The sequence below is a fragment of the Morone saxatilis genome, unplaced genomic scaffold (genome assembly GCF_004916995.1).
Source record: "Morone saxatilis isolate NCDOM2014 unplaced genomic scaffold, NCSU_SB_2.0 Contig4, whole genome shotgun sequence".
NCBI classification, from domain to species: Eukaryota; Metazoa; Chordata; class Actinopteri; family Moronidae; genus Morone; species Morone saxatilis.
The window spans coordinates 10,181,353-10,198,604 of NW_023339984.1; the positions used below are offsets into that span (position 1 = coordinate 10,181,353).

General features: G+C 41.5%; 2 protein-coding genes across 4 annotated transcripts in view; one reads left to right on the forward strand and one right to left on the reverse strand.

Moving 5' to 3' along the window:
• The first annotated feature begins 1,075 nt into the window (after nt 1-1,075).
• slc16a13 (solute carrier family 16 member 13) lies at nt 1,076-9,419 on the forward strand. 3 transcript variants are annotated; one of them, XM_035675024.1, is made up of 7 exons: nt 1,098-1,201; nt 3,008-3,206; nt 4,049-4,288; nt 4,900-5,043; nt 5,173-5,429; nt 5,916-6,447; nt 7,517-9,419. In XM_035675024.1, the coding sequence occupies exons 3-7, from the start codon at nt 4,066-4,068 to the stop codon at nt 7,738-7,740; spliced, it is 1,380 nt and encodes a 459-aa protein (XP_035530917.1). In that variant the 5' UTR covers nt 1,098-1,201; nt 3,008-3,206; nt 4,049-4,065; the 3' UTR covers nt 7,741-9,419. The 3 variants fall into 3 exon arrangements, with proteins under 3 accessions (XP_035530916.1, XP_035530917.1, XP_035530918.1); XM_035675023.1 differs by lacking the exon at nt 3,008-3,206 and having other exon boundaries at nt 1,076-1,201; XM_035675025.1 differs by lacking the exons at nt 1,098-1,201; nt 3,008-3,206 and having other exon boundaries at nt 4,084-4,301.
• A 140-nt stretch (nt 9,420-9,559) lies between these two features.
• acap1 (ArfGAP with coiled-coil, ankyrin repeat and PH domains 1) overlaps nt 9,560-17,252 on the reverse strand; it is a 20,235-nt gene continuing 12,542 nt past the window's right edge. The window contains exons 13-21 of the mRNA XM_035675750.1: nt 17,219-17,228; nt 16,768-16,862; nt 15,049-15,242; nt 14,731-14,781; nt 14,367-14,542; nt 13,634-13,743; nt 12,024-12,134; nt 11,874-11,935; nt 9,560-10,293 (exon numbers count right to left, since the gene is read on the reverse strand). Of these exons, the coding sequence (XP_035531643.1) occupies nt 10,196-10,293; nt 11,874-11,935; nt 12,024-12,134; nt 13,634-13,743; nt 14,367-14,542; nt 14,731-14,781; nt 15,049-15,242; nt 16,768-16,862; nt 17,219-17,228 (907 nt within the window). The 3' untranslated portion in view covers nt 9,560-10,195. The remainder of the gene's footprint in view (nt 10,294-11,873; nt 11,936-12,023; nt 12,135-13,633; nt 13,744-14,366; nt 14,543-14,730; nt 14,782-15,048; nt 15,243-16,767; nt 16,863-17,218; nt 17,229-17,252) is intronic.

Here is a 17,252-nt window from a genome sequence, read left to right on the forward strand (position 1 = left end):
AAAATTGGGTTTACTCCGGGTTCTCCGGTTTCCTCCCATTTAACATCAAAAAATTAATAAATTACAAAAAATAAAACTAAAAAAATTAAGTTTAATTTGGTCGTATTTCTCTCTGGTGTCACATGTTGACAAGTTCTAAACACCAAAACTCAGATTGTGTAAAATTGTGTAAACATGTAACAAATGCATTTGTATGTGTACAATTGTGAGTCTCAATTTCAGCTCATACAACAAAATGAAGTTCACAATAGAAAATGTATATTTTGAAGACGTGAATTGTATTTTGCCACTGCTGAAACCAAACAACTCAACTCTGGACCAATAGTTCAGTAAGTCTCCAATGTCCATCTGTGCCTAAAAAGTAGCCTCAAGCTTTACAGTTCTTCTGGACACTAGAACTATGAACATGGAGTTTTTCTTACTATGTGCGAGTACAAAAGGTTACCTTACTATGGGTACCTTAATATGGATTACATTATCTATACTAGTATATCCAGTTTTCAAGTAAGCTATGAATACATATTGTGATACAGTGTCTGGAAACTGTAGAGTTCATGGATAAAATAACCAGGTAGATCCGTTCTTGTCTCATCCTGTGACGCAAATAAAGCTCCATCACAAACTGATGTAAAAACCTATATACAAAAGTCCAACACACACCAGGTAGCTCACCTGGTACAACGCAGGTCCTATGTACAAAGGCTGAGTCCTGACCACAGTGGCTCGAATGCTGGGTTAAAATCAACCCAATCTGGGTACTTTTCAACCAGTTGGAAATTCAATTCAAATGCTGGTTGGTTCATATTGATGGGGTTAATTCTACCTCATAATAATGGTTGAATATTTTAAACCTGTAAAATAAATATTTATTTGAATATACACATCTATTGAACCGTTAAATTACTTATAATTTACTTTCAATAATATATAATTAATAAAATACACTACTGACGACAATAATTACAGGTTAATATACACAAATGTTTATAATATATTAATTTATTGTATATAGTCTTTATTTTCGCGCCAGATTTTATCACGAAAAACTCCCCCGCCGACTGCGCAGGCGTGTCCAGTCACCGGCTGACTGTGTGCTGACCGATGAACTCCCGGTGAGACCGGCTTTAATTTCGCTGTTTATCCCGGTGAAGTTGGAGACTGTGGACCATGTGCTGCTCCGGAGGAAGCTGACAGCCCGACGGTGAGTGCTGTCGGGTTCAACAGGAGCTTTTATTCGGCTGTGAAGCGTTTTAAATGACCGTATGTGCATGTTAGTAACGGAGGCTTGTTTATATTTTGTTTTTTTCGGTCATATTACGGGTTATAAAACGGTTTAACCGTTCACGGTAAACGTTATCATAACTTACTCAAAATACCGTGTTAGCAACAGTTAAAAAAAACCATTTTAAAATACAGTAGCTTGGTTTCTGTATGAGCAAATATACCGTCATATCAAACGTTAAAGCTCGTTTCGATTAGTGTTTAATACAGCTGTGTGTGCAGACAGTGCGCATGCGCCGCGTGAAGCCTGCGTCATTTACGTGGAGTTGTGACAAAGACGTGCACGGTTTCCAGTGCGCGTTCTCGCCTGTGTGCTCGTTCATGGCTGTGTCATTAATCATGAATGAAGGGAGGAGAGGAGAATAAAATCAATACTACCATTAAAATGTTCATAATTGGGCTTTTTTTTTTAACAAACAATCATTAATTTATATGGATTGAAACTCAAGGTGTTGGTTTGTAAGCTGCAATTTTTTAATAAATGTAAAATGTGTGACAGATCATCTTTATAATCTAATGTAATCTAATCTAATCTAATATCCAATCTAATATCTCTACAGAGATATCCTGACCTACAAATCTTGTTCTCCAGATATATAAAAGAAATATGTTTTCTTGGTTCAGACCCCAACAAATCCTCATGATTTTATTAGTTTTTTTTCCAGTAAAACTTTAAATAATGATTCAAAAAGGAATAATATCTGTCAAAATAATCAACAATGTGATAATCTTTTTACTATACCTTGCAGCCGAAAAACAAACAAACAAACAAATAAAATGCTTTATGGCAAACACAAAGATCATTTTAATACATTTTATACATTTCATTTTAAAGTTTTGTATTGAGTTAAACGTTGTTCATGGTGTTATTCAGTTATATATGAATCACAACACTTTAAACGTACCATAACATCGACCTACAACCCCACCAGCACCATGACTACTCCATGTTTACTGTATTTTCTGCTCATTCTTCTCAGCCAGAAGGTCTACATCGCGTTTCTTAAAGCTATAAATGTTTTATTCGTTTGCCAAAGAAGTAGTCAAATTTAAATATACTGCAGTCAGCCTTTTAGAGGACTTGACTTCAGTGTCCTCAACAGTGGCTGCAGACCTTTGTAGCCACTTTGTGATTGGTGATTTTAAGTTGTATCAATAATTGGTTTGACTATAAGCACTGTAAAAGGGAAGAACAGGACGTTTTGTGTTCAACGTGTGGTTTAGAGTTGCTGGCAGCACTTCCACTTTGTTTGGCCAAATAAAACAAACAGGCTGAATGAAACTAAACCCTACATTGTCCTTTAGCGTTTCCTTCGCTTTAAATTGGGTGTGTGTGTGTGTGTGTGTGTGTGTGAACCTGCTCTGCTCCCAGTTCAACCCAACATTAAATGAAGTTTTTGAGCCATTGTTGTATTTGCTTGTCTTTTAGTGAATGTGTGTTTTAGAGAGAGCTGGGTCAAATTCCTGTAATTCCTGCCGCAGTGGAGTGAGTGGCATTAGGTCACTGTGCTGTGCTACTCCTGCTCAACCAGCAGCAGAACGAATCCGATTACTAACTGATTTTACATAGTGTATTTGTAAGTACATGTACAGACATAAAAACTAAACTCTTCACACTTACATACAATAGTCTATTTTAGTTTTCTGTCAAACTGTTGACAATGTTTTTGCAGTAACGTTGACAGAATGTGTTGCAGATGACAGTGACTTGTTTCTTCTGTGGTAGTGAGCGGATGAGTCACAGCAGACGGGGCGCAGTTCTCAGGAAACCAGCTGAATAAAACACAACCTGAGTGAAGAAAATGGAAATTTAGTTCAGCGTCAGAGGAGGAACTGTTCTGTTGCAGCAGCATTTCTTTATGTGGTAAAAGAGGATGTGTGTGTTCACCAGCTGGTTACTGTCAGCAGCACAGAATGTGCTCGAGGTATACTCTCTCCTAAAACTGTAACAGTGTGATCGTGCACATAATGCTGCTGTGTTCTTCTGATGTTTAATGAGCTGTAGGCTATGAGGATACCTGCTGATGTAAAATGAAATTATTACACACTTTAAAAACATACACTTTGACTTCTTCTTTATGCTTTATATTATTTGCATATAACGTCTGGGTATCAAGTTAGGTATATTAGAAATAAAGCTCTATTTTGATGGAGAAAAGTGTCTATTTTTAACTTATGTATAGCTAACTCACTCAATAGTTAACTTACTGTATAGCTTCACAGTGAGAATCAAACAGACTCATACACAGAAAGTCCTGACTGGAACATACAAAGGTGCGTCTGACTGAAATTGTTCATAAATGGTCCCAACGTTGTTTATATGTTTATAATATGTATTACTACTTAAATGCAGAAACAAGCCATGTGACACAATAAGTAACAGATGACTGTATAATCACTGTAGCAGAAATATATAAAACATGTAGTGAAAGTTGATTGTGGACCTTTCTTGCCTTCCACCATTAGCTGATCCATGAACACTCAGCAGTCATTGTCACCTCTCACCTATATCTCGCTCTCGATTGAAGGCCAACTTGTTAAGCAGCATAGTCACACTTACATGGCACAACCAGAGAATCTATTGGCTAGTGGGAAGTTAATGATTGTGGCTATTGACAACCACAGAGAGAGTCTGAGGCTCGTTCTGCACTCCTGCTAAAGTGGAGAGCTGTCACTTCGTTTCCTGAGGGTTATACGTTCATGTTGTTAGTATTTACTTTCTCCTCACCCTGCTCTCTGCTGACCTGCATTTATTTTATCTTTACAGATAAATCTCTCTTAGACATGACCAAACCCAAAGCAGGGGCCCAGAGCGGTGAGGCCGAGGGCCCGGATGGAGGCTGGGGCTGGGTGCTGGTCGGCGCCTTGTTCGTCAGCACGAGCCTGGTGTTCGGCCTGATGCGCAGCCTGGGGATCTTCTTCGTGGAGTTTGTGCATTACTTCGATGAGAGCGCTCAGGCCATCTCCTGGATCTCGTCCACGGGCCTGGCAGCACAGCAGTTCTTCAGTGAGTCACCACTGTATGTGTTAACGTACGAGTGTGCTGTTTGTAATCACAGCTACAACTTACTAATTATTTCCATCATTGATTCATCTGTTGAGATTAAACAGAGAAAAGCAGCTTTTTTTAAATCATCTCAAATAGATACACATGTACCTTTTCAAACGTTGCCACAAATACATACATCTTATGATGTCCAGATAATGTGTAGTACTTTAATAGTAATTGTGTCATACGGGTATCATACATGATCACTATTATGTCTCTAATTAAATCACGCAGGAGGAGGCAGAACACAATTTCTGAGCACTTTTATAGGTCATTTGTAAAAAAAAAAAAAAAAGAGCTGCAACTCATTAACCCTTTTAACAAGCACCAGTGGTCAGTCATTACAAACTCATGCTTCACAGACAGACACTGTTAAAAACCACTAAATGTATTTAAACGTGTGGGGGGGCTTTTCAGAGATACCAATTATTTCTGCTGAGTTTTGGGGAGTTGTGTTGAAGTGATACACAAGACATCTAGAAAATAGTCTTTGTTTTGAATATTTCACTCAGTGTAAACATCGTATAGCTTCAGTGAAGTGTGTGTGTGTGTGTGTGTTTGTTTTGTAGGTCCGCTGGGTGCAGCACTGTGTAACGCGTATGATGCCCGGTTGGTGGTGATGTCGGGGGGCTGTCTCGCTGGCCTCGGCCTCATACTTGCCTCGCAGGCCACCTGTCTCGTTCACCTCTACCTTACTATGGGTGTCATTTCAGGTAACATGTCTTACAACAACAATGAAAGCAGGTCATCTTTTGTCTACCTAGTTAACTGTTAACCTGGTAAATTGCAGGAGATTAAAGTGACCTCTCTCACAGTGGTTCCCCCCCCCCCCTCTCCTCCAGGTTTGGGCTGGGGGCTCGTCTTCACTCCCATGGTAGCTACAGTCATGGCTAACTTCACACGCCGGCGCACCCTGGCGTTGGGACTGGCGTTCTCAAGCATCGGACTCTCCTCCTTTGCTTTCAACCCGCTCTTCCAGCTGCTGGTGGAGAAGTACGCCTGGCGAGGAGCCCTTCTGATCCTGGGGGGCCTCAGCCTCAACATTGTACCCTGTGGGGCTCTCATCCGTCCACAGCGACGCTCTAAAGCTCCAGCAAAAGTAGGTCAGGACTCCACTTTGAAAAGTGTTTGAAGAATTGCACCCACCATCGTCATTCCTGACACAGTATGTTCCTGACACATGAAGGGAAGCTGCTCCATTTTCCACAGAGAATATAACCAACCAACATTATACTGTAAGCTCACAATCACATAATCACACTACTAATCTAGTGTGTGTACCCAAGAAAGTCCCTGAAAAGGTCTGTATATTTATATACTATCACTTTAAAAAAGAAGTCATTCATGCTGTGACTGTCTTTCTACTTTCAGACATGATATCAGTCTACATACAAAAAGACTTAACTTTAACATATAGTGTATAAGTAGAAGGAAAGGTTGGTAAATTTGAGTTGCTTCAAGTGAATGCTAAAGAGAGTTATAGGACTCATTCCTGCAGCGCTCTATTGAGCTAGATAAATGCTTTTATTTTGGAATAAAATATGGAAACATTAATTTCAGCATTTCCCTCTCTTCCTCCTCTCAGGTGGACTCAGCGAGCAGACCATCGTGTGCTTCAGTTATGCACAGAGTCTCCTCGTACCTGGAGCTGTCGCTGCTCTTCGAGAGGCCTTATGTCACCTACACCTTGGGTATCACTCTTCTCAACGTTGGCTACTTTGTGCCGTATTTCCACCTTGTTGCCCACAGCCGCCATGTCGGCTTTTCGGAGTACCAAGCTGCTTTTGTCATGTCAGCTGCCGGCGCGTCAGACATTTTGGGCCGCGTAGCGTCAGGCTGGTTCTCGGACCTGGGTCACTTTAGGCTGATTCATTTGCTGAGCATGTGGACAACGTTGGGGGGAGTGTTCATCATGCTGCTGCCTGTGAGCTCGTTGTCAGGTTCCTACTCTGCACTGATGGTGATCAGTCTCCTCTACGGCTTCTGCTCCGGGGCGTTGACCTCTGTGGTCTTCGCCGTGGTGCCCATGATTGTGGGTGTGGAGCGAATGATGGGGGGACTCGGGCTGCTGCAACTCATCGAGAGCGGCGCTGGACTGCTGGGGACACCTCTGTCAGGTACGAATACATCGAGGAAACAGACTGGGATAGTGCAGGATTATATCTCCTAATGTCTAAGGTCATGTCACCTTGTTTCATGTTATCTAAAGTGACCTAGGTCAGTCTATAGACACAAGTTAACACACTGAAGCTGAAGGTAGTCAAATATTAATGCGACATACACTCCGAACCACACGCAGCTACAGATTACAGCCAACATAGAACTGAATATCTTAAAGAGTCTGAACACAAACGTATAATATAATTAACACAAAACACTAACCTGCAGTGACTTATGTGAGATACCACCATCTAAAAAATGATTTACACTCACAACAGTGGAAAGGATTTCCCATAAAAATGGTACACAGTGGGTCTGTGGCGAGGTTATTATAGTGAACTCAAACCAAACTAAACCTTGGTGTCTAAAAAACATTTTAGTTAACTGAAATAAAATAAAAACTATATGTAAGAAACAATATTGCTTACTTACAAAACTAACATTAAAATATACAGGTATATATACATGTGTCATGTCAAAACAAGCATGAGGAGGCATTGGTAAGTTGACATTGAGTCAACTTCTTAAATCTTGCCTCTGACAAATACCAAAAACTAAACTGAAACAAGCAAACACACTCTGAAAACTAACTGAAACTAAAACGATGAATGAAATAAAGATGAAAACAAATGGAAACTGCAAAAATATAATAACTGGTCTGTGGTTTATCAAGGTGAGTGGTTATTTAACTCACTCCGTCATGTAGGAAATTATTTCAGACTGTGTTAATGATGTTTAATGAGCAGCACCAGTTTTTCTTTTCTTCCCCACCAAAGATTTATCTTGTACTTTACATGTCATTTGGTTCGATCTTTCTAACCTGAACCTGGACATCAGACTCACAGCAAACATGTTGTAGCGTAGCCATATAAACAGAGCTTCATTAAACACACGATTCTGCACTGATTACTTTAGAGAGAAGCCACAAGTCTTTTGGGTACATTGCAGTGAGGAATTATGGACATGTTACCATTATGGGCCTCATTTAGATGCTGAATATTTTCTCTTTTTTCTGCCTCTCCCAAGGGTTTCTCAAGGACGTCACAGGCAACTACGTCGTTTCCTTCATGGTGGCGGGCAGTTTCCTTATTCTTGGTACTCTGACCATGGCCACTCTGCCTCACTACTTCTCCTGCACAGATCCACCGCCTCCTCAAAGACGTTCCCCTGACGACAAAGATAAGGGTTTACATTCAGAGTCGGAACAGATCAACAGTTTGCCGTCTGACACGAATCACAGTGGAGTTTAAGGATGATCTAACAAGGCTCAGCAATCCTCAAGACTGTGGAAGTTCAGGGTTCAAGAGCCTTGTTAATACGCTTCAGTCGAGCCAAGATAACCTGAAGACACCGTCAGTGAGTAGTGCGTTTGCGTTATACCTCAAGATATTGAGACCCAAAGTGAAGAAAGAAGCTTCTAAAATAAAGGGGCCAGTGAGTTCCTCACTCTGTTACACATCATCACCTCAGTTTAATGTTTATGCCAGTGCAAGGACACACTGGGCATTTAAATACTTTATTTGCAATGTACAGCGATGTGCTGATTTACATTCACAGTAGGATGGGAAGCAGGAGAGGAAATGTGAGTTTTTTTATTTTTATTGTTATTATTTTTACACATGCCATCAAGTTTCAGCATACTTGACTAAGAAACTAAGAAGCATAAAACGGTTTCTTGGTTCATGTGAATATAAAATGTGAATTCTGCTGCTGTAAGTTTAACCAACATATCTAAATTTTGCACGTACATGATTCATCTTTAACTTCCTTATTTTAACTATATTCTCTTAAGGAGGCACAGGTAGCACAATAGATACGACCGATCAGCGTCACTGCACCTAAATCTGACTTTTTCATGTCAAGGCCCCCCTCGATAGATGCACATTAGACCATGGACCCCCAATTTGAGAGGATTTTGTTTGAAGTTACCCCCTCTGAGTAACTTATTTTAAATTTTAGCTTTTAAGATTATAACGTTTTATAGTCAATGAATGATCTACGTGGGGTCACTATAAACTTCAGTGTTCCAACTTCCAAAAAAATGTGATAAAAGTTTAAATATTCGATTCCTTTGTTGGGGACCCCCTACAACCCACCCAAAGAGCCCTGTTGGTCCCCAGACCTCAGTTTGAAAACCACTGATTAATTCAAATTAAAAATATTTAAGAATATGCACTATGTAAAGACAATATCAGTTTATCAATAACTAAAGACAGAGCTTCTAGTAATGAAGTCAGAAGTCATTGCTGCTGTTATTGTGCTTTATTGCTGTCTAATCTAAAATCTCACGATAACAAACTAACTGTGTAATTTATGGATGCAGATTCATAAATGAAGGAAACTGCATGTATTAATGATTAGCAGCACCCCTCTGTGCTGCTCACTGATTTATTATGAGCACAGCAACAGACACCAGCAACTCTCTCTCAGCCTCAGGACTAACCCTAACCCTAACCGGTGCATTATGTTGCCGGGCAGGAACACAAGTGCATTTTCTGATCATACAAATCATTGCTTGCACAAGCACTTTGTACTTTTCTAATCCATAAATCAAGTCTGTGTTTGTAAATGAGAGACGTTCTCCCTCTGAGAACAGCTGAAGAAACACCAGGTTCATAGGACAGAGACAACAGGGTCACTGTGACCCGCTGCGTCCTGGCAGACTGATGCCATGTGACCTACAGTATGTCGCTTCATTGTGTGGCAGCTACTGAATACTGGAGCTCCTGTAGTTATTTGAAGGTGGAAAATGTTCGTCTTAAACAGCTTTTCTTGGCAGTCTGTGATTGAAACCTGTTAACACTCTAGTCTTAAACCTAGCACTCACACATCGGGGCTGCAACCTGACACTGTTATATGTTGAAACTGTGGTATTTTGTACTCAATCTTGATTAAAAAGCAATGTATTTTGTTTTAATGTGCCTTTACTTTCGCTAGTTTGTGTTTTCACTGATAACCTACAACTATCATAAAAGGATGGCGCCCTCTGCTGGGTATTTGTTCCGACAGCACAACATACTATCATTAAAAAGATGATGAGACTTGTTTAAACTTAAACACACTTCAAAGTAAGTTTAAAAAAGTAAGTGGTATTGTTTTTTATTTGTTCATGCTACAAATCTCAAGTACCTCATACAGTTTAACAAAACAGATATGAACAAATGTCCCCACATGTAAAAATCTGTATACATTATAACCGAATGGAAGACAGTTAACATAAAAGGTGTGTTTGCCAGAATTAGGTCCATTTCTAAAAAACATTTTCACTTCTTTATCATGTAACAATTCAATAGAAATGGCTAAGAAACTTTAAAACAGCCCTGTTGAGCTAAAGAAAAAAAAAACAGATTTACAGGATTTAATTAGAAAATCTTGGCAAAGTGACGGCGTTACCCTCTGCTACATATAAAGACGCCTCGTGCTGGTCTCATAAAGCTGTTCCCAGTGTTTCCACTTGGACACAATTGTTCTGGTCTGACGTGTTCACACAAAGAATTCACTGTTTGAAGCGTTCATCCCCTCTGAAGTCAACACCAGCTGAGCTATGACTGAACATGTGGCAGGTAGCCAGGGAAAATATGTGTGTGTGTGTCTGCATGCTTGTGAGTTGGATACTGGCATGTTTTCTGTGTGTGTGTGTGTGTAGGTTAAGGTATGTGTGAGATGTGGCATTGTACAGCAGGTTGGAGAGGAGGCAACAGCTGGTTAAGTTTTGGGGTCTGCACTGCGGCGTTTGAGCTTTTCGGGGTTGTTTGAGGCCATGTGTGAAAAGTCTCTGAAGATGTCCTGGTAGGTTTCATCACCTGGAGAAGAGCAGAGAAGAAGAACCTTTAAAGCGTTAAGTTTTTTTAAAGAGTATAACTCTTAAATGCTGTTAAGCTTAAGAATCAGTTTAATCAAATTTATGCCATCTCTCCTGGATCGTTATTCCTGGCTTTCTGTCTTTGAGCACATCCTCTGTTTTAATGTGACACAGCTGTGTTTGAACCATAACATCTGGCGTCAAAAGCTACATCATTTCTGAGAGGACGGTTTTAATAGCTGCAGCTAAACCAACTCTTTCCTGAACGAGCCCTAAAGCAAGAAGCATGCAACTGAACAATAAACAAACATCAGCATGCACATGCACTTTACCTCTTAGTTTGCAGTAGGTGGCACACTGCACAAGCAGTTGAGACCAGCCGGACATCTCAGCGGGCAGAAGGCAAAGGCACATGAGTGCACACGACAAAAGACACACAGTGATAAAGCACAGCACGTCAAATACTGACCAGCAGTTGTTTCAAGCAGACAAAAGCGTCACGTTTCCATTCCTTCATGAGTGAAACCGTGATTGTAAACTGAAACAGCTTACGCGACAAACTTAAACAAAAGCCGTGGCGTCGACTTTAAAAAAGGACAATCATGAAAGAATGGACTTTGCAGCTTTAAAAAGGAGCCAAAATGACAAATAAACAATGCAAACAGAACCCACTGCTAACCTCAAGAGCTACAGCACAAAGCTCTTGGACCTGGCTGGCAGCATGAAATTCTGATAAATACAAACACCTAATATGTAACAGAGTTCAAACTGCGTCACTATTCACAGAATAGTTGGAGAAGATCGTCCTTGAGAACCAAACCCAACATTGGATTTAGCTTACATAACTGGACTGAAAAAAGGACAGCCCATCACACATCAGATACAAGATAAATCTGATAAAGCCAGAACACTGTACATACTGTATATAAAAATATCCCATATGTACAATATAAGAGATAGGCCTGACATAGCTCTATTTATTTACATTTTCTTAAACCTCAGTTATACAACAGAAACATTGGAAACACCCACGTGTAACAGTCTCTATTGACAAGGTATTTGGAGATTTTGTGGGTTTCAAAGTGCAGCATGATGTGCGTGTGTAATTCAAAGTGCAAGGCAGACTCCAACAATGTCCCTTCTTTGTTTCACAAGACATGTTCCTGTCTTCACCGATCAGTAAATCTGTTTTCATTTAAGTCTTTCAGACTCTGTACCCTGTGTTCTGGCTCTTTTTAATCTTAGAAATGATGATGCATGTTTCCTTGAATGACATGTTGAAGGCCAGGATAATGTTTTCTGCAGACACCGCAGATGAACATCACATTACACTGCAAAACCAGTGATTTCTGATGCTCAAAAAATTAAAAATCCTTTTAGCTTACAACCAAAAACAAGCTCATTCCAGTCTCACTGTCTGTTTCTTGTCCCTGGCTGATTTTTATCCCCATTAATCATTCTGCCCCCCCAGAGCCCAGCCACTTATATGGTTCTTTATAGCCTGCAGGCTCTTCCTGGTGTGGGCCAGCCCACCTCCAGTCCCGCCCTGTAAACCCCCAGATCCCTGCCCCCCTGAGTGACCTGGTTGGCCAAACGCTCCGTCCATCTCCCGCATCTCCTTGTTCATCTTGGCGATCCGCAGCCTGAAATGGAGAAGATCGGTTAGAAGAGCTGCTGTTGGTAACTTACAAGCTCACATAAGAGGGTTTTTTTCTTGTCTCAAATACTTACAAAGTGACGATGTCAGCGTTGGCGTTGTCCACAGCAATAGTTATGGGGTCTTTCTGGTTCTTGTCTCTGGCGTTGTAGTCTGCTCCTCGCTTCAAGAAGAGACAAACCAACCTGGAACAGCAAAGACACACATAAAGAGTGTGAGAGCGTGTGTGTGTGTGTGTGCATAGGATAACGTTGACAGAAACCTGACCCCCTGACAGCCAGATAACCCCTGCTTTATGTCGCCAGTTTCCACCACAGGAATCTTTCCAGATGCTCAGAAATCAAGAAATCTAGGGGTTTACCTGGGTTTTTACTTAAGGCACAGTGCTTCTCAGTCATACCTTTATCACCTCTGCATCTGTTCATTACATCCATTCAAACATGAGACAAACATTTTAATTCATCAATCTGCTTAATTGTCACAGTTCTTCTAGATTCTTTGTTGGGCTTTTATTGTCTTTATTAGTGAGAAGAGGGAGAGAGAGGAGGAGAGGAGGAGAGAGATAAGAGAAGATGAACCTGAGAGAGACGAGATGAAGAAAAGAGAGGAGATGGGAAGGAACAGACAAGAAACGAGAGAAAGTATGAAGAGAGAGTGAGTGAGAAGGAGATGATGAGGAAAGAGAGACGAGAGAGGATTTGAGAGAGAAGAGACGATGATAGAGAGATTTTAGGAGAGAGAGAAGACGAGAGAGGAGAACCCTGGGAAGAACAGGAGAAACCAGCAGCAAACGGGGCCACAGGTTGGACTCAAACCCGGCCCACAGGAGCTCAGCATTTTGTACATAGGGCGCATGTTCAACCAGGTGAGCCACTACAGTTCCTCAAATGAAGTGCAAACAGGAAAGCACAAAGATCTCTTAAGATTTATACTTAAATTGTGACAAACGCTGCCCCGAACTTGTGCTCCACAGCTGAAGTGTTCAATCTGACCCTGACCATACAAGATTACAGCCAGATTCTGCATTGACTTTACTGATAAGCAGAACAGGTACAGGTAGGACTCAGTGAAATAATGGCCTCTGTGTTATCTGCATTTTCTTGCTTTCAGTTTGCCAAATAAACAACCGAGTTCATTTGGCAAACGCTGCTCAGTAGAAACGTTTCTGTAAAGCTACAATGGGCAACTTTGTACTGCTTTGAAATATCAACTGCACAAAGCTGCAAAAAGCCACAGACTCTTTTGTATTTTGTTTCTATTCATTCCTTTGTGCTGAGGTTTCCCACTATACCCAACACAGGAATGCCATTTGGGCAAACTGGGTAAATCTATTTAGCTTGGTTAATGGTTTTGGGCACAGTGCCTGAAGGCTTAAGTAGGTTTTCTTTGAGTGCGTGTATATAAAGTCATCTGTTTACTTTACTGCATTGCAAACCGACCTGTGTCTCATTTTGTTTCTGTGATTTTGTTTGCATTGTTCGTATGTGTTTATTTTTGTATTCTATTGTTACGTATCAGATTGCTCGTTCTTGTGTCTGATAGACTTCACTGCCGGTGGCCCTTCGAACAAGACGTTCACCTTTTTGTCACATTTTTTCACGCCGTGTCACCTCCTGTTTTTGTCAGTGTGGGGGGGCAATTTGTCTATGAAATGCTGATGTGTGGCAGCATGTGGGTGTCCTACCCAGTGTGACCCAGGATGGTGGCGTGGTGCAGCGGTCCCCTCCCGTTGCTGTCCGCCTGGTTGACGTTAGCGCTGTTCTGCAGCAGGAACTCGCAGGCTGCCAGAGCGTTCTGATGATGAAACAGGAACATGTGAGCTTCCATTTACATATTTTTACCTATGTGAAACTCTCTGAACGTCTTCTTACTATCACCTTGTCTAAACAGGTTTACCACAACAAGACTAAATGTATAAAGCTCCACTAGTGAACCTGGAAGGCTGCAAAGTTCTGGTTCTTCAAGCCTTACCAGTCATGGGGCTAAATATGTAAAATTTATCCTGAGGGTTGTTACTGCTTGTAAGCAAATTTCATGACAATTACAATATAATTTGAGTGCAAGATTTAAATAACATTATGCTACAAGAAAGCTCATTTAGTATCCAAAATATCTAGTTCAACCTCTGGGGAGCATGAATGTGTTCGATCTTTGGTTTTGCTTGTGCACAAAAAAAAAAAAATTTTGGCCGGGTGTTGATGCTAGAGGAATGACCAAAGGGTGAAGAAGAATCTTTAGGATTCATCCTCTTGCGGCCTTGAATATTCTTGGAAATCCAGCTCGAGATACCCTGTCATTGCCCGAAACTTTAGCCTGATGGTGGTGCTAACAAAAGGGGTCTGTAGGTTACTAAAAGTCATCATGATTCATCCTCTGGGGACCAACAATATTAACATCAAATGTAATGCTGTCCTCACTGCTGTGACGGCCTGTATCAGCGGCGTGCTGGAGTCCTCGGCCACGTTGACCCAGTTGACGTCGGCCCCGTGGGCCAAAGCGTCGGCCATGACAGGGAAGTTCTGCAGGGCTGCCGAGCGGTACAGCAGCGCCCCAGGGTGAAGTCCGCTCAGGTCCTCTTCTTCCTCGTCCTCGTCTGAGGGGAGCACAGGGTTAACCTATTTGTTTATGACTGTTTCCTTCTTCCTCCTGTAGGGGCTCACTTTAATAGATTTAACTTGCTATGACACAATGTTGTAGTTTGGCTGTCCATGTTAAACACATTGTACAAGCTTGTCTTTGTGGTCGGGTCAAATTTCTGCATTTGTGTGTGTTTTATCTCACCTTTGTGGAAGCCTGTATTGTTCTTTTGGAGAAGGTCACTCGGGCTCAGCCCTAAGGAAAAGAGAGAGAGAGAGAAACGACTACTGGTTTACCCTGCTGACTGCAACGGCACACAACAAATAGAGGCCTAGGCTCTTAGGATTATAAACTTTTGCTGGATCACCAAGATTGGGGATTGTGTTTCTGTTTGGTTGATGTCAGCAGGAGTAAGTGAGTGATGAGCAAGACAACAAGCAAGCAACCAGCTGAGTTATTAGACCTTCAAAAAGGCCCACTGGTTTCCATCTATCAGTCCACATTCCTGTCTCCAGTGGTTACCTGTGACCCGAGGTAGAGTGGCTCGGTTGGGTTTGGGTTTGAGCGGCGGTCGCTGTACAGTCCGGTCCTGCGTGGTCGCTCGGTTCCTCCTGGCACTGGATCTCCTCAGCACGGGGTTCCTGCCAGTCTCAGGCAGCTTTTGGATAAACTTCTTTTCAACGTACTTTGATTTGATCCACGACTCCTTGTCTCCTCTGAGGGACAGAAACGACAGGTTAGAAAGAAAAAGAAGAGATGGAAGGGATTCGTATTTCTTCAGCAATCTTCTCTCACAACGTGAGACAAAACAAAAAAGAAGCGGACATGCAAGGATGCAGTAGTCAGTATGATTCTGGCTTTACTTGTTCTCAGTTTGACTCCACAACGTGCTTGTGCAGCTGTGAGACAAGAATGCAACACGTGTCCCCGAAGCGCTAAGTGTCTTTTAATGAAGTCATAAATTCGGTTAACAAGACGTCTATTCAGGACTCAAAGTGGCTCTTTTCTACAACAAAAAAGTGCTACAGTTTTCCAAAAGGGAGTAGGACTAAAAAAGTAATCAAATGACGTAAGCCCGGACAAGACAAGACTGAAAAGCTCATGCTGCATAAAAGCATGCAGCCTCACGGCAGATTTCCGGAGCAGACGTTAACCATCTGTATCGTGTACCTGTGGCACTTCCTGTCTGCTGCGACCCAACAGAGAGGAGAGAAGAGGAAGTCAAAAAATAATCTAAAAGAGAGTAGCAGACCGCTTATATGATCATCTGTAAACCACGTAGATCTTTGCAGAGTTCTTCAAACTCAGCTGCCGAACCACTGATCTCACTCACTCATGAGCCATGTGCAGAGCTGGAGCCGATCCACTAATACTCATCAATCAATGCGCAAGTGTACCGACCGCAGGCAGAGTATGTGTAATGTCCACAATACGACAGAAGGAGGAGATGAAGAGTGTGTTTCTGTTTATTTCTGATGATATCTGAGGGCTTTGTTGGATCAACAGTCTGACATGTGATGCTGGAAAATCTTTATCATTTGGAAGTTCCTCCAAAGTTTTGGGTTTTTCCTTCAGCAAGATTTTCCAACAGTATGGCCTAGATGTTTAAAGTGGGCGTGGCCTAATTAATTTCCTCTTAATGCACAAGTGTCAGTCAAACCATCATGGGTTCCCCACATGTGTGGTTTACCATCTATGGCAGGCCATCTCAGATATGTAACACCTAATGCCTACTACAGTGCATCAGTTGCTCTTTTTACTCACAAGGTGCACTGATTTTACAAACAAAAACAAAACTGACATCTGACTTTAACAAAGCAGCATGACCGACAGACTGCCAATACATCAATAAATTGACATGTGTGGTATGGACGTTTTAAAGTGTTTGATGGACACCCTTACAGTCAGCATATTGTGATTATTATTATTATTATTGTTATAATTTAGGCCACATCTTCATTTGAGATATTTTAGTACTCCACCAGTTTAGTGTGCAATGCTAAACTGATGCTAAACTTGGAGTACAAAGTTAGGAGACTTGCGAGAAACACACTGAAATAAGAAAAGTCAAAATCGAAACAGCAGACAAAGAGATAACGCAGACTCTTAAGATACCCTGATGACATAACCAGGGTCAATTCTCCTCTAGAATCACATAAGATAGCATACAACTGTTATTTGTATACTATATTACTGAACTCAATGTGGCCCTTTAATGTGTGTGTTGGTTAGTGCTTGTACCTGGGACTGGAGGGGTGCGGTTTCTTGATGGTGATCTCATCGATCCGGGCCTCGTAGATCCTGTTGATTACTGTGTTTCCCAATTCACACATCAACTAAAGGAAGCGAAGGAAATAAGAAAAATATTTCAGTGCCTGTTGCTCTATTTTAGAGAGTTTATTTAAAGTAAACAATTACATAATGCATTGCATAATCATTGTATTCAGTGGAAGGCAATAATGAGGCTGTGTAGCTGCTGTTGCAGTATAAACGGTTAAATGTACACCTTTAATTGAGCCTATGGTCCAGGAGTCAAGAGTGAGGGAGCGTTTTGGAGAATGGACTCCCCAGGCTCCTGTGGAGAAGGAAACGAAACATTAAAGATGAGGTTTTAGCCAAAGTGTGTGTGTGTTGGTGTGTCGTGTGTTGTGTGTGTGTGTGTGTGTGTTCGTGCGTGGCGTGCGTGCGTTACCTGTGTATTCCTTGAGCAGTACGGATCAAAGCGT

Bases quoted from the DNA above. Each gene is read 5' to 3' on its own strand.
- slc16a13 (XM_035675023.1), top strand. From the start codon at position 4,066: ATGACCAAACCCAAAGCAGGGGCCCAGAGCGGTGAGGCCGAGGGCCCG. The intron at 4,289-4,899 runs GTGAGTCACCAC...TTTGTTTTGTAG, and splicing joins GGCAGCACAGCAGTTCTTCA to GTCCGCTGGGTGCAGCACTG. The intron at 6,448-7,516 runs GTACGAATACAT...GCCTCTCCCAAG, and splicing joins GCTGGGGACACCTCTGTCAG to GGTTTCTCAAGGACGTCACA.